This window comes from Barbus barbus (assembly GCF_936440315.1).
Source record: "Barbus barbus genome assembly, chromosome: 11".
Classification (NCBI taxonomy): domain Eukaryota; kingdom Metazoa; phylum Chordata; class Actinopteri; order Cypriniformes; family Cyprinidae; genus Barbus; species Barbus barbus.
The window spans coordinates 27858839-27882006 of record NC_136739.1 but is presented as its reverse complement, the minus strand read 5'-3'; the positions used below and the strand labels follow the sequence as shown (position 1 = coordinate 27882006).

General features: G+C 36.5%; 2 protein-coding genes across 2 annotated transcripts; both read left to right on the top strand.

Annotated features, from left to right (window-relative positions):
• Nucleotides 1-3279: 3279 nt before the first annotated feature.
• LOC306876877 (villin-1-like) lies at nucleotides 3280-18117 on the top strand. The gene is made up of 20 exons (XM_079428319.1): nucleotides 3280-3366; nucleotides 7760-7865; nucleotides 7961-8035; nucleotides 8119-8315; nucleotides 9977-10085; nucleotides 10773-10883; nucleotides 11016-11218; nucleotides 11303-11381; nucleotides 12645-12743; nucleotides 13118-13271; nucleotides 13663-13763; nucleotides 13839-13976; nucleotides 14145-14303; nucleotides 14867-15046; nucleotides 15148-15293; nucleotides 16285-16429; nucleotides 16517-16705; nucleotides 16789-16857; nucleotides 17051-17206; nucleotides 17382-18117. The coding sequence occupies exons 2-20, from the start codon at nucleotides 7788-7790 to the stop codon at nucleotides 17493-17495; spliced, it is 2502 nt and encodes an 833-aa protein (XP_079284445.1). The 5' UTR covers nucleotides 3280-3366; nucleotides 7760-7787; the 3' UTR covers nucleotides 17496-18117.
• A 1693-nt stretch (nucleotides 18118-19810) lies between these two features.
• On the top strand, nucleotides 19811-22669 carry LOC306876809 (peroxisomal N(1)-acetyl-spermine/spermidine oxidase-like). The gene is made up of 3 exons (XM_079428219.1): nucleotides 19811-21142; nucleotides 21587-21770; nucleotides 22203-22669. Exons 1-3 carry the CDS (start codon nucleotides 19953-19955, stop codon nucleotides 22380-22382), a joined length of 1554 nt encoding a protein of 517 aa, XP_079284345.1. The 5' UTR covers nucleotides 19811-19952; the 3' UTR covers nucleotides 22383-22669.
• Nucleotides 22670-23168: the final 499 nt, after the last annotated feature.

Here is a 23168-nt window from a genome sequence, read left to right as displayed (position 1 = left end):
GTAATGAATCTAGAATATATGAAAGTTTCACTTTTTGAAATAAGTTAAAATAAGTTCAAATTTTTTAGATGCACCTAAAAAAATTAGGTTGGGAACCCCTGATGTATAGGATATCATAGGCAGTTATGAGCATATGTCAAAGACTGCACAGGTTAAAAAGGTGTAAAAAACATCCACTAATGTTCAGTAAGATTTGTTTGAAGAATTTAATACTGTTTTCAGTGAGAATTAATTAAACCCATCAAAAGGGAAAGTGACATTTAAAATGGTACAATGTTACAAGAATCCTGACAAAAACTCATTATGGTTTCCACCAAAATACTAAGCAGCACAACTGTTTTTAACTGTAAAAATAATAAAAAAATGTTTCTTGAGCAGCAAATCAGCATACTAAAATAATTTCTGAAGGATCATGTGCCACTGAAGACTGGAATAATGATGCTGAAAATTCAGCTTTGCAATGTATGAATAAATCAGACATTTTAAAATATATTATAATATATTATTAAAAATATATTAAAATAATGCACAATAATATTATTTTATAATAATTTAAATATTTTAAATAATGTTATTTTACTCAAACAGAAGCAGTATTGGTGAGCATTAGAGACTTCTTGACTTCTTTCAAAAACATTAAAAACATTTGCAGACCCTAAACTAAGAGAGTAAAACAATACCAGTATACTGTATATTTTGAAGTTTAAAAAGAAAAATGAATCCAACAGTTCCATGCAGCTGTAACAGACCTTTACATCTCCACTGCCCTCAAGAAAAGACCAAATAAAGACATCTTTGTAGACATGATATGCAGTCATTTGGACCTGCTTTGATGCCTTCCTACCTCGGTTTACCTGTACAGGCATTTTTTAGATTTGGCACAAAATGGCTGAAGCCCAACCTCCACTGAGGCCTAACACACTCTGCAGCACATTCACAAAAGCAGGTTCATGGAGCTGAACTAACACCATGTTAACGTGTGCCCTGGATTATGTAAGAGAAGGGGTTGAGTTAGAACTGAAGCACTAGTGGCACAGTGCTTTCTCCCCGGGGCGGCAGCGGCTGGTTAATAAGTTTGAGGAACGAGAGGGGAGCGGCCATATTCTGGAGACTGAAGTTCACCTAGAGACAGTCTGAAAGTGAAAAGATAGGAGAGGAGCATTACACTTGGCTGCCAAGGACAGAAACACCCTGTCTAACGAAGGTAGGAAACATTCCCTAGCAATGCATAGAATGTCTTTGAACTGTAAAAAGTGTAATTTCAGATACTTTTGATGGAGTTCAAATCATTTGATGTTAACTTCATACATTATCTAATGCAAGAGCTTGTGCAACCCCTATTGTGGTGTCATTTTATGGTGGAATGTATATTGCAGTTTAAGGGAGGGTCTTGTATGTCGTAAATTTGTAAATCCAGTGTAAATTTTGTTCTCCATTTCCATGCATCTTTCACAATGTCATTCACAAAGGCTCTACTGTTGGTTGCAAAAGGTCAAACAGAGCACAACAAACAGGGGTTACTATAGTAAGCTAACAGTGAGCCACTGTACATCTCACTAATAATCACCAACCCACTTTTGATGGTCTGTTTAACTCTCAAAAGATCTGACCAGCTCAGTGGTGCCCGGGTGTTTCGTAACCTTCTTCACTTGCCTAAAAAGATGGTCTGCATTGATGCTATATACTACATTAATGCAGAGAGGGAGTATGCTGAGGTTTACCAAGGGAGGCTTTAACTAGTTCACAACAGAGGAAACATTCAACATAACCTGCATTTATTTTTAAACCTTTTATTCACTTGTCATGGCATACTCGATTCATTCAGTAATTATGCATGGACTTTGGGCTTATAGTAAGTTACACAACCAGTCAAAAGTTTGGACACACCTACTCATTATTTTTTACCATGATTGTCCACATTTTATTATTACAATAAATAAATAAATATATAACAAAAACTATAAAAAAAAAAAAAATGCAAGTATGAAGCCAAAAATGTTAAACAGATCAAAACTATCTTTTATTGTATCTTTAAGTTACTACACTTTGACCGGATTCTCAACCAACCATGCTGGATTGCTTTTTATGAACTTCACATTTATGCTTTCTGCTATTCTTTCGCTATCTGCTCCAACACATCCATTTAAAATGAACTTTTCATTTTGTACAGAGCTTCATATATAGGTGAATTATATTTGCCCACTAAACTAAATTTAAGCATTTCAGCAGAAGACTCAAAAGAGTCAGGTGTTAACATTATGAGAAATATAAGTTCAGTCAAGTGTGTCCAGACTTTTGACCTGTATTAGTTGCATGTAATACCACAGAAGTTAAAGAGTTAACCAGTAATACATTCCAGTCCAGATTAGACCTATTTTCGCACTCTTTGATTTTTAAGATCAAATCAGGGTTATTTTGACTCAAGAAGTTTTCTGGATTTCTGTTAGAAGAATTGTAGCTTTTCAGAAAAGCGTATAAGGATAGTTCATTTAAAAATTTAAATACTGCCATCATTTACTCGCCTTCATTTTGTTCCAAACCTTTATGACATTCTTTCTTCTGCAGAACTCAAAAGGGGATATTTCTGTATAAGTTTAAACTGGTTTTAATCACACAATGAAGGTAAACTGGGACCAAAACAACACTGTGTTGACAAATACAGACATTCAAAAAAATATCTTCATGTTCTGCATAAGAAATCTTGGAACAACATGATGACAGCATTTCCATTTTTAGGTGAAACATCCCTTAAAGTTTCACAACAATATAAGCTGATGTCATCTAAGTAACCGGCATTATCTCATAGTTAGATATGACCACAGGCTTTTCAGCCTCTCCTTCTCCTTAAGCGTATATTTGTTTCTGAGCAGATCAGATATGAGATAAAGTATGCAGAATTTAAGGGAAATCATGAATTTCTAAAAATGTCTTATTCTTCCCAGACCACAATTCCGCCTGCACAAGTTAAGAAATACATACTCCACTTGGGAAATTTAAGAAATGTCTTCAGCAGTGCATCCTGCATCTTGAAAAAAAGGAAAAATATATACAATTAGAATTAGAATATCTAGGAATTTAAAATATATAAGGGAATAAAATAATAATTAGTTTCGCGCCATTGCTCAGAGACATCTACTGGGGAGGGGGGCGAGATGAATGACTTGTGCCTGTAACCACAGATATGGCACACCTGTATGCATATCACCTGCTCTTGCCATATATGGCCCTGAGTGAATGAACACAGAGAGAGATAAAAGTGCAAGGGTTGTAAAGTAGAGAGAGAGCGAGAGAGTGTTGCACAGTCACCGTATGTGAACCAGCAGCACCTTTACCTGGCTGCTTCCTTCTCGATTCCTCCGGTGGCAGGTGAGTTGCTCTTACTCTCGCGCTTTCCATTGCAGAAAAAGACCTTTAACTTTGAAGATGCTTATTAAAGTGATTCATTAGCCAAGCAGACTGTAAAAGTTGACCCTGTAAAAGAAGAACAAAGGAGTAAATTTAGTACATAATACAGCAATGCTTTTTATTTGAAAATAAGAATACTATTTAGCGTTTATGCCTAAATATTTAGCATGAATTAATCATTTTAATTAAACTTCTATCATCAGTGGCAAAAACAACCGCTGAAATAATAAAAATAAAAGATATTAGAAATAAGCTGGACAAAATCTACCTGTCTTTTGTCTGTTATTTAACATTAAATATATTTCTTGAATCAATTAAGTGAATCATTTGAAGTGTTTGACAAAAATTGACAACACATACATTTATCCTTAAAATATTCCCTAAAAAGTTCCCCTATGGTTTCTTAATGAGAAAGTTAATTTCCGACTGTCTTTTCTAGGATAAAATGCCTTTAGGTGAAATGTCCTTTGCTTGATATTGTTGGTCTGGAAATATCTGTTTGGTGTTTAAGCTTGTTTGCTGTTATTCATTTTGAAAGTTCATGCCAAAAGAAGTCAATGGATTAATGACTGGTGGCCAAAAGCATCCCTTTAATATAGTGGATTTATATTTGAACAGCATGCTGTTTTTCTATATTATAAATATGCATTGCATAATCTGATGTGCTCATATGCTTTTGTCTGAAACAGAAGGTTAGATTAGCCATGATGGACAGCCTACAGGAAGAATATTAATCAAGGTTATAGGGAAGGAGGTTGGGATGAGACATGTACACAGCGCTGTCAGGCCTGATCAAACACCGGTGCGGTTACATAAAAACTCTGCACACTTTCCTGTTTGCTCTGACACACCACATCTAGTAATTCTGGAGGGCAGATCATTTGTGATATGTCATTGTTACTGTAACAGCAGAGTGAAGCCGTTAAGACATTATTACACTAATAACGTAACTTCTAGGATTTAGTTAGGAAATATGAACCTTTGCACAGTACAGAGGGTTTGTGATTGGTGACTTAAGGGTTAGTGCAATCTGCTCGATACAACCCCCTAATAAAACCCAATCAAACAAGAGAGATTGAGTCATCCACATTATCACACCATATCAACATCTATGCTGCAAGGTACCAGGCAAACATAAAAAGATGTTGATAAGGAGGCTCATAAATTTGGGATATGCAAACAAAAAATGATCCTCTAGGGTGTGTGTAGATATATATATACGGTGTGTATATTGTATGCGTGTATATTATTTGTTGATAATGACCAGATCGCTGTACATGATCTAACATTTTGCTTGGCTACTTGTATGCAAATTGACTTTAGTAAAATTATTTTGATGTGAGAGGAAAAAGACTAATGTTTTATAATGACTATTGAAACTGACACTGTAAGGATGAATACGTCACATTGACTGAAAGATGTCATTAGCATAATGTTCCATTTAAAAGCTATTATCAGGTGCGATGAGTCAACAAGATATGCTTGTAGCTTCCTGCTTAATTTGTTAAAAACAACACCACAAATGGATGATAGTAACCAAGCAATGGCAAGTTTCTTAAATCAGTGTAACCAGGATGTGGACGTGAGGATAGAGAGGATGTGGTTGGTTGAAACACAGACACTATTCCTCTCTAGCCACATAGTTTGCAGCATATATAAAGAGATGAGTGGTTTGCACACAACAAAGACAAAGCAAATGCAATATAATCAAATTTTATAGTCCCCTGACTATCATAAAGCATGTACAACTTCCTTTAGAACATAATGGTCAGTTACCTGGGAAAACGTAGAGAATATTAATATAATAAATAGTAAAAATGGATCAGTAATGCAATAAAAGTTATTGTTAAATTATTAAATTAAATCTGTACTGCTTAAACTAATCAAGTTAGTTCAGTGCAAAAAAAAAAGGTTTTGTCTTTGTTTTTCAGAAAAATACTTAAACATTCATTAAACAAGATCTAATAATTTCAGAACCAAACTTGCATGAGACATTGATGATTGTTTTCAGAGATTATACATTGAATTGGCAATTAAAAACAAATATTTTGCATAAAGAAAATTAAGCTTGTTTTAGGAAGATGTTTACATTCTGATATTATTTTCATAACAATTAAGCACCTTTTATATAACTAGAATATATCTTGAACTTAGCTTTTGTACTTGTGGATTTAACACATAAATCTAACTAAACAATTCTAAATATAGAAAAAGGATGAAATAACGAAAGAAAAGTCCCTTTTAGAAAAGTCTAAAAGGGACTAAAGAGAATCATCAAAAGAAATTTTATAAATAAAAACACTGAAACACTATGAAATTATATACAGTGATGTGAAAAAGTGTTGGCCCCCTTCCTGATTTTTTTTTTTTTTTTTGCATGTTTGTCACACTTTAATGTTTCAGATCATCAAACTCATTTAAATTTTAACACAAGTAAACACAACATGCAGTTTTTAAATTAAGGGGTTTTTTTTATGAAGGGAAAACAAAATCCAAACCCACATGGCCCTGTGTGAAAAAGTGTTTTTCACTTTCTCACTTGCCTCAGTTAAGGTCAGTGTTCATGACTCCACTATAAGAAAGAGACTGGGCAAAAATGGCCTGCATGGCAGAGTTCCAAGATGAAAACCACTGCTGAGCAACAAGAACATAAAGGCTCGTCTCAGTTTTGCCAGAAAACATCTTGATGATCCCCAAGACATTTGGGAAAATACTCTGTGGACTGACGAGACAAAAAGTTGAACTTTTTGGAAGGTGTGTGTCCCATTACATCTGGCGTAAAAGTAACACAGCATAACATCATACCAACAGTAAAATATGGTGGTGGTCGTGTGATGGTCTGGGGCTGTTTTGCTGCTTCAGGACCTGGAAGACATGGAACCATGAATTCAGCTGTCTACCAAAAAATCCTGAAGGACAATGTCCGGCCATCTGTTTGTGACCTCAAGCTGAAGCGAACTTGGGATCTGCAGCAGGACAATGATCCAAAACACACCAGCCAATCCACCTCTGAATGGCTGAAGAAAAACAAAATGAAGACTTTGGAGTGGCCTAGTCAAAGTCCTGACCTGAATCCTATTGAGATGCTGTGGCATGACCTTAAAAAGGCGGTTCATGCTCAAACCCTCCAACGTGGCTGAATTACAACAATTCTGCTAAGATGAGTGGGCCAAAATTCCTCCACAGCGCTGTAACAGACTGATTGCAAGTTATCACAAACGCTTGATTGCAGTTGTTGCTGCTAAGGGTGGTCCAACCAGTTATTATGTTTAGGGGGCAAGCACTTTTTCACACAGGGCCATGTGGGTTTGGATTTTGTTAGTATTTAAAATTGTTTGATTATCTGAAACATTAAAGTGTGACAAACATGCAAAAACTTTTTAAAAATCAGGAAGGGGGCCAACACTTTTTCACACCACTGTATTACTTGATTTTCCTCTCTCAAGTTGATCATGTTTTAGGGATGTTTATATAGAAAATACCGACATGCTGGTTAAGCAAACAATTATTTGTGGTTTGAACTATATGCTCAGTGCAGTAGATAAAGGGAAGGACTGTGGGGCTTGATCACACCTATAACTGCTGTGGATATGTAGGCGTAGTATTTTTTACTACAGATTTGCAACAGATATCTGACATGAGGCTTTCATTTCCTTTCCCAGGCGTGGCTGACTAGCTTTCTACCGTGAGAGTTCAAACTGTAGCTTTAGTGTCTGGGTTTACTAATGCATGAATTGAATTGCACTGACTCCTATTTAGGCCGCACCCTCTTTTGCCTTTGAACGACACTGAGGAAGCCTAATAGAAGATAAATCATTAAAAAGTATATTAAATAAACAGTTAATGTGGTTTCAAGCTGCTCCGTTTTATACAGTTTATAGTGACCATGTCCAAAAACACAAGTCTTCTGAAGCCATATTATATAGCTTCATGGGATTAACAGATTTCATTATTATCAAAAAATAATTATTCACTGAAAATCTTCCTGTTTGTTCCAAGTCTATGTACTGTAATATAAAATATGGCATGTTTAGGAAAAAAATAACTGCCTATAGGTTTAAGATGACATGAAGGTGAGTAAATAATGACGGAATATTAACTTGTACTATGTATCCTTGTTATACGGTAAGGTCAGATGAAGGATAAAGTGTAGATAAAAGAAAACAGGGTCCATAAACGGCTATAAAAACATTTATTTGCTTGTGGTTGTGAATTGTAAAGGAAAATTAGATGCACAAACACCTTTATGAGTAGTTCATACACAGGATATGTATGCTTTGTAGTTCTAAGAAAACAATCTGGATCGTTGAACTCAAGTATTTTCTATCCAACCCTCTCTCTTTTTCTCTTCCAGGTAGTTCCCTGAGACATAAGCTGGCACCATGACACAGGATATCAAGACCGATGTTCCCAAAGTCCTCAACAAAACCACACCAGGACTTCAGATATGGAGAGTGGAGGTAACACTACTTTGTCAAATCAGTGAAGTCCACATTTCAGATACTGACATCTTTAGCAAATCGCTAATCACTCTTCTTTTTAAATTATTGGTCAGAATATGGAGCTCATGCCCTGTCCAGCTAATACATATGGGCAGTTTTTTGAGGGAGACAGCTACATAATACTCTACGTAAGTATCAGCGCTTAGCGTCCTAATCGACTCATTGAAGGTGACAAAAACTAACCACTAAAGAAAAACCTTCTAATTTTCAGACTCACAAGACCAGCAACAACTACACCTACGACATCCATTATTGGCTGGGCAAGGCAACCTCCCAGGATGAGCAGGGAGCAGCAGCGATATACACCACGCAGATGGATGAACACCTAGGGGGCGCTGCTGTGCAGCACCGTGAGACCCAGGGCCACGAGAGCGCCACCTTCCAAGGATACTTCAAACAGGGCATCATGTAAGCCAACTCCTGACTGATGTTTAGGGTTACCTTGAATAAATCTAACCAACACACACACAAAAAACAAAAGTTTATTTTAAGGTGTCCTTGTTACACATATTACATTTACTTACTATTGTAATAACACTTAATTATGCATAATTACAAGCAAGTAACCCTCAACCAAACCCTAATTCTAACCCTAACCATATAGTAAGTACATGTAGTTAATTAATATTACTCAGTACATAAATGTACTCAGTACATACACTGTAACAAGGACACCTTAAAATAAAGTGTAAAGGTCATTGCACACTGAAGGTCATTGCACACTGAGTCTGAAATTTTTGCATGCTACGGATGTGAAAACGCAGAAAATCGAACCTGATCCAAATTTTTTTTTTGACGGACGAAAGTTTTGGAGGCAGTGTGCAAACGTGATTGACACAACGTGCGGTCATATTTATTTTTTAACGTGCGAAAATTTCGGACTAAAATTTCGGACTCAATGAACTTGAGTCCGAAATTTTCGCACGTTAAAAAATAAATACGACCTCACACTGTGTGAATCACATTTGCAGACTGTCTTTGAAATTTTCGCACGTCAAAAAAATTCGGATCAGTTTCGATTTTCTGCGTTTTCGCATCCGTAGCATGCATTTTGATAGGAAAGGATGGGGAATACGAAAAGACGGAAAAACGCATGCGAAAATTTCAGATTCAGTGTGCAATGACCTTAACAAAAAAAAAAAAAAATTGTGATAAGTGATATATAATATTATATATAATAAGTGATATAATTTTCCTTGATAAAACAAGTTCGATAAACATTCAATGTAATGTTTATGTGGGAAAAGCGGAACAAAAGAGCGCTACTCATTTGAACCGCGCCACACGGATCACATCCGCTCGTTTCAAACAGCGGCGCAGCGCAGAGCGAGCGGACTAGAGCAGATGTGTTTACTCGCCGATCACGCAACCACTAAACAGCGCCGTGAGATCCAGTGAGAAGCGCTGGAATTCAGCGAAGAACACAAATGACTGGTATAAACTAGTATCAGTCGATATCAGTCAACCATATAAACTAGTTTAAATCCAGATAAAACAGTGCTGAAAAACAGCAGAAAAACACTGTGCAATGATACAGTCAGAAGGCTTTTCAATCTACAAATCGCCATCATTTAGCATAGATTTACTGTAGTAACATTAACTCCAACATGGTATTGTGGCAGAAATGTGGGGTATTTATATCAAATTTATTATATTAATGTAGACGTGTATTAAATGTATTAAAGGAGTAATGGAATGTAATTACACTATATTTGTTATTAAGCTATAGGCTGTTTGTGCATTTATAATAAATGTATGTAAACTATTGTTTTACATATAAATAGGCTACCTAGAAACCATTTTTACCACAGTGTTTAGGTGCTATATGTGTGGTTTTAACTCTGGTTATCATGATGTAAATGTTAAATGTTAATCCTAATTTCCACCACTGAGCCTCTTTGTTTTAAGATGCTGTGAGAAGTATATGACATTATAATGCTTCTCTTAGTCACAAAGAGTAAAACGTGCGGACGTTTACAAAGACTTCTTCATTTCATTTTACAAGTGGTAAACTTTGAGAGAGTAAAAGTGAGTTGCAATTGTTAACAATGTTAATCTCTTTTTTCCAGATACAAAAAAGGTGGAGTCGCATCTGGGATGAAACAAGTGGAGACGAACACGTACAACATTCGCAGACTGCTGCATGTAAAGGGAAATAAGCATGTGGTTGCAGGAGAGGTAAAAATGGCCTCAGTAGCAACAGAGGAACTCAAAAACCCACTACAAAAATATACGTGGTGTAAAAACCCCTCTGACATTTTACTACTCTTTTTTTTCTCATGTGTCAACACCACACAAAAATCAACTGCCCACAATAAGCTTTATTAAAAATCCAGCCCATGTTAATTTTAAACACATTTTTATGCATGTACAATGCATTTTTTTGTTTGGGGATAATTATTGGGAAGCAATTTGTTGAGCCAATATTTACATTTTTTACAGTGTAGACTATTCAAATCAAATGTTTATAATATTATTTAATGGGTCTGAGCTTACATGAGCTAACAATGAGTAATTGTATTTTAATTCACTAATGATAGTTCATCAAAAATTTTTAATTCTGTCATTTACTCACCATCAAGTTGTTCCAAACCCATATGAATTCCTTTCTTCTGCTCAACACTAAATAAGATATTTTATTAAGAATGTGGGTAACCAAACAGTTGGTGGACCCCATTGGGAAAAAAAAATGTTGAGTACAAGTTTGGTGAGTAAATGACAGAATTTTCATTTTTGGATGAACTATGGTGTTGCCTTTAAAGACTATATGTGTCCTATCCCGGATTGATATGGACAGGCAGCTATAAGTAAGCAGATTTTCCCCCAGAAAGTGTAAATAATGAGGTTCAATCCCTCTGCGTTCAGGTGGAAATGAGCTGGACGAGCTTTAATCAAGGTGACGTGTTCCTGCTGGATTTGGGGAGCCTGATCATTCAGTGGAATGGACCCAAAAGTAACCGAATGGAGAGGTTAAGGGTAAACCATTAGAATTGATTTGCAATGCAAAAATACCCCTATTCAGAGACGTAAACTATCACGTTCTTGATGAAGAGGGTGTATATTACCACATCTGCACAGTAAGTTCACTAAAGACTTTTGTTTTCATAGGGAATGAACCTGGCGAAGGACATTCGTGATCGAGAAAGGGGTGGTCGAGCACAAGTGACTGTAGTGGAAGGAGATGATGAGCGCTCTTCAGAGGAAGCAATGAAACTGATGATTCAGGCACTAGGAGAGAAAAAACAAATCAAAGATGCCATAGCAGATGAAATTGTGGATGAGAAACTCAAGACTGCCATTAAACTCTTTCAGTGAGTTCAACAGTTTAAACCACCAATTAAAGCATTTGTTGAAAAATATGTGCTCCAACTAAAACAACTATCTTCTGTGAAAAGTATTTCAGATGCGCAGGGGAACCTTGTAGTGCAGGAAGTGGCAGTGAAACCTCTCACACAAGACCTACTGAAAACTGAGGTATGACTGACCCTGACCGACAACCCAAACTAAACACCGCAGCATAAAGCAATTCTGTATAAAGGCCATGATGATAGCATATATAGCATATATATATATATATAGTTAAATGTTGCCCTTATACCTATGTCAAAGTGCACAGGTGCAATTCATTGATCGCAGCTGGGAGGGACATGTGATAAAATAGTTAACCCATGATAAGAGGTAGTCAGAATCAGCATAATGTGTACGCCTACATAGTGGATGCCTGTCAAGATAAGACATAAGGAACACAGTCATGCTCATGACATAGTCTGACCTGGTCATGTGGTTGTGATGCAAAAATGACAGTCATTATGAAATGCTGTTGGAAAACCATTTTGTTTCTGTATTCGGACATAACTTCAAGACAAAATGGATGGTCGGTGTGAGAAATGTATCGGAGCTGAATATAGTTGGAGGAAATAGGCTAACAAGAAATGGAAGTTTGTGGCTTTAACTGCAAAATAAAGTTGTTTCAGATATGTTGAGAAATTGTACAGATTTATACATAATCTGAAAGCTGAATAAATAAGCTTTCATTGGTGTATGGTTTGTTAGGATAGTACGATATTTGGCCGAGATACAACTATTTGAAAATCTGGAATCTGAGGGTGCAAAAATAATCAAAATATTGAGAAAATCGCCTTTAAAGCTGTCCAAATTAAGTTCTTAGCAATGCATATTACTAATCAAAAATTAAGTTCTAATATATTTAAGGTATGAAATTGACAAAACATCTTCATGGAACATGATCTTTACTTAATATCCTAATGATTTTTGGCACAAAAGAAAAATCGATAATTTTGACCCATACAATGTAATTTTGGCTATTGCTACAAATATACCCCAGCGACTTAAGACTGGTTTTGTGGTCCACGGTCACATATATTTTGATAGAAGATAATGAAAGAAATAATAACATGCTTCAATTAATTGTGCACCAAGACCAAGAACATACATATAAATTGTAAACAGAATAAAATCTTGTCTTGAAAATGACAAAATGTTGATATGAAATGGAGAAGTGGAACAAAAAGGCACCCAGAAAGGAAACAAGCAAGTTGCGTGATGAATGGCTTTTCAAATGCTAAACAAGTGTGTAATCCTCATTGTAATATACAAGATGCATTGCTCTCAAAAACAAAAAGTTAGACACTTTTGCATGATAACTGAAGAGAAACAAACAAAAAAAACACTTTAAAAGCGGAAAGTATGCCAAGTGACATCTGATACCTGTGACAGGACTGCTATCTGCTGGATCAAGGCGGAATAAAGATCTTTGTCTGGAAGGGCAAAAAGGCATCAAAAACTGAGAGAGCAGAATCTCTGAAGAAAGCAGAGGTAAGTCTTATACCAATGAAGCACTAATCAATGTATGCTTTTCACAAGGGGACTCATTCACCAATTGCGTATATGCAAGTATTTGTGCATAAATCCTGTGTGAAATTGTTCCTAATTGATCCTACCTTAAAAGTCAAATCTTTAAGTTACTATTTCAGAGCAAAAAAAAGAAAGATCTGGCATAGATTCTGGATTTCCAAAAAATATATAATAGCGTCAGAACCATTTCTGTGACATAAGAACATTTATATACAATTACGGCCCAATATTTCTAAACTCAGCATAGTATATTGCACTAAATGTTAATGCAATCATGTATCAAATTCTTGCTAAAGCAACACTTCATCATCTCACTTCATGTTTTACTGTTCTAGGCCTACATAAAGGCAAAAGGATATCCTACATCCACCTACGTAGAGACGGTAAGCGAGGGAGCAGAATCATCAGTGTTCAAACAGCTCTTCCAGAAGTGGACGGACAAGGGACAGACAGCTGGATTGGGCACCACTCACAGTCCAGGGAAAATAGGTGAATGTGGCTTACTAATGTAAAGAAAGCATTATAAAACAAATACATCCTGATTTATACAACTGAAAACACAGTCATGAACAGTGGCAGTGACAGTCTAAAAAAGCCATGCAAGGATTCAAATCAGCGAATCGCTTCTTGAATCAGTTCCTTTAACATGAACGTTTTGAACAAAATGGTTCACAATATCAGTCAGGATATTGCCATACAGGATGTGTTCTTGTGTTAAAAACGGCTGTGGTGAGATCATAAAAACACTGACGTTTGCTCTGTGTACACTGGCAACAATGAAAAAAATAGCATACACAAAACAAGAACGCATCCTGTATGAATGTCCCCTTAGAAACCCATGATTCTGACTCTACTATGTCATGATTTCTGCTTTCTGTAGCCAAGGTTGAGCAAGTCAAGTTCGACGCCACCTCAATGCATGCCAGACCTGACTTGGCTGCACAGCACAAAATGGTGGATGATGGGTCAGGCGAAGCCGAGGTCAGTGAAATGACCTTTCATTGCCTTTAATTCATCTCACTGAAAAAGATCTCATTACATGAATTCATCTCTCAGGTTTGGAGGATAGAGGACAATGAGCTCGTCCCTGTGGAGAGGAAGTGGCTCGGCCACTTCTACGGTGGAGACTGTTACCTCATTCTCTACAAATATGAAGTCAACAGCAAACTACACTACATTCTGTACATGTGGCAAGTAAGTGTCTCTTCTGTCTTTATTTAATCATTCTGAAAGAAATCTTGCTCACCAAGGCTGCATTCAAACTGGAATTCTGCATCCTGCAGTTTAAATTCAATTTAAAGACAGGAATTTAGAATTTTAAAGGTATTCTCAGTTCAATCCTGAATGTTAATGGCATTTTAGGGCCGCCATGCAAGCACAGCGGAGCTGACAGCTTCTGCATATCAGGCTGTGATCCTGGACCAGAAGTACAATGGACAACCAGTACAGGTCCGCGTTCCCATGGGAAAGGAGCCTATGCACCTAATGGCTATTTTTAAGGGCAAAATGGTTGTTTATGAGGTAAGTTTGTCAGCCTGTTCCTCTCTCTAGAATCAGCACTTGGACATGTCTTCCGGTGTAACAATGGAAACCGAAAACATAAAATCACTTCCTGTTTTAAAAATGACTTTGTTTCTGATCTTAAAAAAAAATAAAATTACTAGAAAAAAAAGTGCAACAATTTGCTACTTGGGCAGTACCTTCAAAAGTACAACTTTGTCCCCAGTCACTTCATAAAGGGTGCTTATTAGGAGCATAAAATACTAATATGCACATTTTAAGGGCAGTTAAGATACAAAGGTTGGTACTTTTGATGGTACTGCTTTAGTAGCATGCTAAAATATTTTTTTGCTATAAACATACCTTCATCTGTCCAGGTTTAATTTGCAAGGACAATTAAAGTAAGCTACTCATAGCCTGGCAAGAGAAGCGTGCAATCTTGAAAACATTTGGCTGTCAAATAGAGGCAGTAGGAGTGTTTTGGAAACAATTGGGTACGGTGCCACTAAGTGGTGCAGAAATGACACACTTTAAGCCTTGAAGTGCATGCATTCACCTCTTCACTGGTTTTGATTATCTAACAGGAAGGAAGTTCTAGAGAAGGCTCCTCCCATTCTCAACCATCAGCAAGACTGTTTCACGTCCATGGAACAAATGAGTTCAACACACGTGCTGTTGAGGTACCTCCACGCTCATCTTCTCTGAACTCCAACGATGTGTTTATGCTCAGCACGGATAAGTGCTGCTACCTGTGGTACGGCAAGGTTGGTAGTTTCAAATGCTGAGAATATCTGGCATATTTCAGAAGATGTTTCTGCATATTTCTTACCTGTCTGTCCTACTTGCCTTAAATATTACTGTGCAGGGCTGCAGTGGAGATGAGAGAGAGATGGCCAAAACGCTGGCTGATATCATCTCCAAGAGGGAGAAGAATGTTATTGCAGAGGGTCAGGAACCAGCTGACTTCTGGGTAAACCTTGGTGGAAAGTCGCAGTATGCCAGCAGCAAAAGGTACAGTAACATTTGCACATTGCACATGGTAAAAGATAAAATTATCTGCTCGGCTCTTGTCCAAGTCCTACTGAAAGAGAAAAGTTGTGAAATATTACTATAAGATTAAATAATATAATAATATATTTTAAACTGTAATTAATTTCTGTGATTTCTAAGCTGATTTATTTATTTTTACTTCATTCTTCAGTGTCACATTGCTTTTATAGTAAAGAAAAATACAATCATATAAATTTTAATTGAATCAATTAACTTTTAATTCCATTCAAATTGGAATTCTGCATCTTTTAGTTTAAATTCAATTCAAAGTCTGGAATTTAAAAGGCATTCTCAGCTGCCTTTTTGTCTACATAGGGCAGCTACATTCTAAGTCTGCATCTAAACTGAAATGGAACCTTATAAATGAGTGTTTTGAAATGCTGTAAATACTGTAGATAACGAATCGGACAAATACAGTGCAACAGTCAAGGTCCATAAGTAAAAATACTATACATTTTCTCCATAGAGAAATTGAATTTTAATGATAAGTTAAAAAAGACAGATCTGTTTTAATAGCCTTTTAAGCCATTATTGATTTTATTTTATTTTTTTATTATGTTTACCATTGCAATTCTTGGTGGAAAACTACCCATGATGCTGGGAAGAAAATTCCACCAATCAGAGAGTCGGGGCGAGCAAATCTTGCGGGTTTGGTTCATGGCTTATAATGCTTTGATAAAGACTTTTTAAAATCCCTATGGGAAAAGTAAATGGAAAAAAAAAATACATCTGGAACCAACATCGCCAAAAAAGTGGGTGGTAACTGTTGCACTCTATAGCGCTCCTCAAATGAAGAACACAGGAGAGTGAGATAGACAATTGATTTCAATAGGGTTTAGCATTGGAGAATGCATTTTGGCATTGCTTTCTTTGCAAAGGATATATGGAATGTAGCCTACATAGACAGTTCACAAGTTTTAGGACACCGCTTATACATTTCTTCTTTTCTCAGACTTCAGGATGAGAACTGTAATATCACGCCCCGTTTGTTTGAGTGCTCCAACCAGACGGGTCGCTTTATAGCGACAGAGATTACAAACTTTAACCAAGATGACTTGGATGAGGACGACGTGATGTTGCTGGACATCTGGGATCAGGTGAATGTCGGCATGGTTTTCTCTCTTCACAATTATTCATATCCTCTCCAGACCACTAGAAATCACACCACAAATATGTTCTGTCAGGTGTACCTGTGGATCGGCAAAGGTGCCAATGACAAGGAGAAGCAAGACGCAGTGGTTACAGCACAGGAATATCTGAAGTCCCATCCTGCAGGGCGTGATCTGGATACACCTATCCTAGTGGTGAAGCAAGGGTTTGAGCCGCCCACTTTTACAGGCTGGTTCCTCGCCTGGGACCCACAAAAATGGAGTGTAAGTAGATGACGTGTTTCGGCATGATAATTTACTTCACAAGCGTACAGCATAGTCAATTAATATTTTTTATTCTCTTTTAGGGTGGGAAATCCTACGACCAGCTTAAAGCAGAGCTTGGCACTGCAACTGATCTCATAGAAATTACTGTGGTAGGTTATTCATTCTTCAAATGGTTGCATTTCACTAGCAATGTCAAGGTCATGGGTTCAGTTACTTAGGGGATGCATGAACTGATAAAATGTACAGTATAACAAATGCTTTTTGTGCAAAAAAGCACCTTCTAAATGCATAAATGTACAGTTGCAAGTGAAAGCGAAAAATGGTTTAACACCTTATACACAGGATATGACCAAACCAACTTCAGACCAAACCAACTCAAGTAACTTGACTCAAGGGGGTAATTTACCTCGGCCTGTCACAGAAACCTTCCCTCCAGAGAAGCTGGTGAACGTTCAGACAGAAGACCTGCCTGATGGAGTCAACGCCACAAGAAAAGAGGTAAACTCTTGATCTGCAGACCTCTTTCTTACACAAATCTTGCATACAATGCCATTTTTCTGATTTAAATAAATGGTAATATCACAATAAAATAGTACACTTGTGTGACCTGCACATGTTTTTGTGAGATTCATCCATTGATAAAACTAACACACGCCTCTTACCATCTATGCAGGACTATCTCTCAAACGACGATTTTAACCTGGTCATGGGGATCTCTCGGATTGACTTCTATTCTCTGCCGTCCTGGAAGCAGCTGAACCTGAAGAAAGAAAAGGGCCTGTTTTAGGATGGGCACAAATACATTCCTGTTCTGCGAAACAGACTTCCTCTCATGCTAAACTGTATGAATGCTAGTAATGGTGCGATGCAAAAACAGCACACTACAGTCAGGATCATTTCCTTTTAGAGTTTTTAGATTTACATGTTTACATGTTTAATTACTTTATTTAAAAAAATGTGTTGTTTTGCACATGCAAATTGATTTATTTGAAATTGCCATATGTCATAAATCAGAATTAATTACTTTAAGAGTATAATTTTTTAATAGAAAATGTGGATGATACAGGAAAATTAAGTTTTCAGATCTGTCTGTTTTACACAGGGGTTTGTATTAAAGCTTCATGGTAATCTTTCCTTAAGGGGAAACCTTCAAGCACTGAATAAAAGCTGCTTTACACTTAAGTGGCTTAAGCACTACAATAAATTAATATATTTCAAGAAAGATAAATGTTTTATGTGAGGTTAATTGTGTATACTGAGTATTAATTATAAAAGACACTTGGAGACTTCTGTAGGCTATACTGTCTAATGTGTAATTTCCATTGGTATAAATCATTTACTGCATACAAGAGGCACACCACCTGTCTAATGGAAAAGTCAATAAACAGGAAAAGACTCGTTGTAATGGAAAATCTTTTGTTGCCTCTTTGCTAAGGCAAATATTATACATAAATTTATGCACAAATTCAATATGGTATTGTAAAACTTCTCTTTGTTTTGGCCCTAAGCAAAGCATTTGCATTTCAGTCTAACAAAACAGCACTTGTTACAAAAACAGTTCTCATTTTAAAACAGCATAGAGATCAAAGTTTGAGAATGATAGTCAAATAAGGGCAGCCTACTAGTTCCTTAGGAACGCTATCAGATGTTCAAGTCATGTCTACCACCATCCAAGCTGGGAAGAGAAAATGCCATGCCAAGGCTAGTTTACTGGTCTCCAAAATTTATCTAAAAGCACAAACCAGACCAGCCTGCCTGGGAGACCAACAAACCAGCTTAGGCTTGTTTAAACTGATCTTTCAGCAGGGATAGTAGTTAGCAAAAAAAAAAAAAAGTTTAATCTGGGAATTTGAAAAGCATTTGAAACACAGACTGTCAGTTTTAACAGGTAGAATTATTTCAGACACAAGTACAAAGAAAAAATTATTACTAATGAATAAATATATGAACATGTCTAATATATGAGATAAATAGCTACATTCGTGAGAAACTGCAAATACCAATCTTGAGGTGGTTGTAATGGCTGCAGCAAACTTTAGATGGTCTTCATGAGGTAAGGAAAGTCGATGAGTAGTTTCCTGTTTTGTGGTGTATTGTTGTCTTAATTTGTCGTTTTCTATTTGGAGGTGTTATAGTTGTTTAAAGGTTTTCGAAGTATATAGTCATTTCATAAACGGTTCATGAAGTTCGGATGAAATCACCTTTACCTCAGCAGCACGCACAGGTGACCAAATATAATAGGCTATAGCGCCATCTTCAGTATGTAGTTCACTAAAACGTTTTTGTAGTTATCTGTATTTTATACTGGAAAAATAAATACAATTCTTATGCTTGTTAAAAAGTCTTTATCTTTTGTTTGTACGTTTGGGGTTTCCATTAAAAAACAGATTCCTGTGGCAGATTGCACATGTGACAAATCTCAAACAGATAGGCTAATCTTAGTAGGCTAATTGTTTTCCCATTCATTCAGGCTTTAGCTTAGCACTTGCAGAGAATTTACTACGTCACTTACACAAAAATACATTAAAAAGACAAAAATGTGAATAATATTTTATATGAGTATATATTTTATTTTTAATTTTAATAATTTATTAAGAGTTTTGGGGACCAAGTGCCTGTTTTTAGTTTTAATGTGTTTTAATATTTTTTTCCTAAACAGACTTTTATTTTAAAGTTCAGTTTGCAAAAAATAATTACTGTCGCTGTCTTCACACACATCTGTGACTACTGTAGTATTATAAAAACAATGACATGTGTTCCTTCATGTAGTTTCATCTAGTAGCAAAACAAAATCATCACGCAGCCTAATAAATGCAAACCAGAGAACATCATGCTGTGTTTCTGTTCATGAAAATGTTTCTGAAACGTCTGTGTATTTGACAAATGCTGCTTTATCTGTGATTAGAGTATGCAAACACAGCAATTTCAATTTCACCCCCGACTGCAAGGAGCTGGTCTCCGCATGAAGTCAAACGCGCCTAATATCTTAATCTGCCATTGGATGTACCATGACCAGCTGATTACGTAAATAATGGTATATTGTATGACTACAAAGGTCAGGTTTTACAGGTTGTTAAGCATCGGCACATAAAGGAGCCTCTTGTAGTGGAAAATTTAGTGCATAGTGCGCTACTCTCTAATCACCTGTGCAGGTTTTTGTGCGAGAAGTTGCTATTTGTTCTTACAACTACATTTTTACATTTTCAGCTTTTCTCTCTCTAAACAGCTCAACTAAGCAGCAAAAATGAGCTGTTGTTCTGGACCAGAAGATGCCAAAGTTGTAATTGTAGGTTCAGGTTTTGCAGGGTTGGCGGCTGCAGCCACGCTGGTGAAGGCAGGATTTGAAAACGTCCTGGTTCTTGAGGCGAAGGAAAGAGTTGGAGGTCGAGTGCACACCACTAAACCTTTCACCGAGAACATCATTGAAGTTGGAGCGAACTGGATCCACGGACAGAAAGGAAATCCCCTGTACAAGATTGCAAAAGAGGAGAACCTGCTATCCGAGGGACCTTCTGCATCCAAAAACATGTGCCTGCCCCGTTCTGTAACACCTCAAGATTACTTTTTCAAAGAAGACGGGAAGCAGGTCTCCACTAAGCTTGTAGATCAAGTGTGTTCGCACTTCAGCAAGCTCACTGACAAAGCTTTTGATGATGAACTCACGCAGAAGCACAGGAAATTAAGTCTAGGTGATTATCTAGACGATGCCTTTGGTGAATTTCCTCTAGGGGCTACAGAAGATGGCCAGCAAGTTTTTGAATGGTGCAAGAGGACTGAATGCACAGATGAGGCTTGCTCTAGCCTCTATGAGGTGTCTGCATCTCAGATTAGCTATTACACTGCTTTAGAGGGAGGATTTTTTAACACTTTGGGACCCGGTGGCTATCAAGCAATCTTAGATGTCCTCCTGAGAGATCTACCTTCAGGAACAATCCAGTGTAGTGCACCTGTCAAGATCATCCGATGGGACTTGGTCAGAAAAGGCCATTGTGAAGACCAAAGGTATCCTGTTCAGGTCGTTTGTGAATATGGACAGTGCTTTGAGGCAGACCATGTGATTGTCACCGTTTCTCTAGGGGCTCTCAAAGACAAAGCTTCAACCATGTTCGAACCGCCCTTACCGGCAACAAAGCTGTCTGCGATTGAGAATCTCGGCTTTGGCATAGTAGACAAAATATTCCTGTTTTTTGAGAAGAGTTTCTGGCCAGATGACTGTGCCGGGGTGCAGTTGGTGTGGAAAGAGGGGCCTGAAGATAAAGATGTTTATGAGTCTCAGTCTGAAGGTGAAGCCTGGAAAAAGACGTGGTTCAAGAAGATCACTGGTTTTGATACAGTGGCCCGTCATCCCACGGCTCTGTGTGGCTGGATCACAGGTAGAGAAGCACTGTATATGGAGAATCTTCAGGACAGTGAAATAGGAGATACCTGTATAAGGTATGGCAACATAAATTATGAAATGTAGGACATACAATCATTTTCCTATGTTGCAATCAAAATTTTTCACCCCCTTGACCTGCAAGGCATTCTGCTTTAGTGTACAAAATGTATTAAAACAATTCAACCAAGCTATGTGTAAACTTTTATAGAAAGATGTTCACATTATTTTGACCAACCCCTGTATATATAATAATAATGTGAACACCCATTATTATAGGGGTTAATATCGTTTAAATAGGCTACAGTGAAAAAAAATATATATATTGCATGCAATTATCTTTTATTATTTCATTGTCAGTGTAATAGTTTTAGTTTTTTGTAAGCAGTTTTGGAGAGAAGAGTGAAAAGCATGTGTTGAACGTGTTGGCCAAAATATATGGTTATTGGTAAATAGCAGTAATAATCTTAAAAAGCTGACAAATTCTGTTTATGTCTTTGAAGGCTGCTCAGGTCTTTCACAGGCTGGTCAGTGCCAGAGGTTTCAAAGACGCTGATCTCCAGATGGGGTTCTGATTCTCACGTCCGTGGCTCCTACACATTTATTCCTGATGGTGTTGATGGCGTGAAAGCACACAATGCATTAGCATCACCTCTTCCTCCTAAACATAAATGCAGAAGTAGGAAGGTAACCTCTTTATAACTTGTACAAGTGTTAGATTATTTATATTATATACATACCAGTACATTTAATTTTTATATATAAAGTACAAAATATAGTAGAATTTAATTTATTCGCTGATGATTATTACAAGAAACAGCTATATATCAGTCAGCGTTATTTAATTTTTTCAGTATAATTATTTAGTAATATTTTATTTTATATTGGTATACATTCTATATTTAAGTTTGAGTAAGTTTAGTACTTCAACTGATTTTATAGCGGTATTTCATAGCGTAAGTTTTTCTTTTAACTTTTTCAATTTATTTTGTTTTATATACCCACATATTCTGATGTAACTTGCAATAGTGAAACATATAATTACCAGATTGCATTTAATAAATGTAAGCAGTGATGAAGTTAATAACAAGGTGATTGTATTTCTCTTTGTTTTTGAAGCACCTTCAGGTGTTGTTTGCTGGTGAAGCTACACATGTGAACTTCTACACCACGACCCATGGAGCGTATCTCACAGGGGTCAGAGAAGCAGAACGACTCATAAGCTATTACACTGATAGCGCATACAGTTCCAAAGAGAGCAAAACATACACTTTGTTTAATAAAGATAACGGTTTATGAATTTGACATTTTCACTTGCTCTCACACCCTACAGTCTTACACAAGTTTAGTGTTTAAACGACCCATAGGTAGTTAACAGCTGCCTGACAAACATCATTAACTGTGAGGGTTTACATCCAGCTGGTCATGGCACCATACATATATCTATCCTGTTAATTGTTAAACATCTCTGTGTTGTACGTGTAGTACTGATGGAGAAATAGTCTTTCCCAATCTCCAAGCAATGTTAAATAATATATTTTTTAAAAACCGAATATGATTGCCTGCATTGAATAAATGAATTAAATTAAGTAAATGGGTGGTTATTAAGTGGTATGCATACAGTGCCCTCAGGGGTTATTCAGCATGATCTATGACAATTTAATATTGATCAACATAAAATGTAAACAACTTTTGATTTTGTTTGCGATTACAGTGTCTTGATTTAAACGAACAGTTTATCTGGGAATATATTTATTTGATCATTTCAATGAATTAACTACGTTTGGACATTCTCATTCCTGATTATTACTGTTTTCCTTATTTATTGTTATTTAGAATAATAGAAAATTAATGCAGAGGGAGGAAGGTAACCTCCTAATAACTTTAAATATTTATATTAGTGCTGTCAAACGATTAATCGCAATTAATCACATACAAAAAAGATTTTATGTAATATATTTGTGTATACTGTGTATATATATTACGTATATATAAATACAAACGCATGCATGTATATATTTAAGAATGTTATGTTTAACATATGTTATGTTTATATATTAAATATATTTATAAATAATGTAAAAT

Bases quoted from the DNA above. Each gene is read 5' to 3' on its own strand.
- LOC306876877 (XM_079428319.1), top strand. From the start codon at position 7,788: ATGACACAGGATATCAAGACCGATGTTCCCAAAGTCCTCAACAAAACC. The intron at 7,866-7,960 runs GTAACACTACTT...ATTATTGGTCAG, and splicing joins TTCAGATATGGAGAGTGGAG to AATATGGAGCTCATGCCCTG. The intron at 16,430-16,516 runs GTGAATGTCGGC...ATGTTCTGTCAG, and splicing joins TGCTGGACATCTGGGATCAG to GTGTACCTGTGGATCGGCAA.
- LOC306876809 (XM_079428219.1), top strand. From the start codon at position 19,953: ATGAGCTGTTGTTCTGGACCAGAAGATGCCAAAGTTGTAATTGTAGGT. The intron at 21,143-21,586 runs GTATGGCAACAT...ATGTCTTTGAAG, and splicing joins ATAGGAGATACCTGTATAAG to GCTGCTCAGGTCTTTCACAG. The intron at 21,771-22,202 runs GTAACCTCTTTA...TTGTTTTTGAAG, and splicing joins ATAAATGCAGAAGTAGGAAG to CACCTTCAGGTGTTGTTTGC.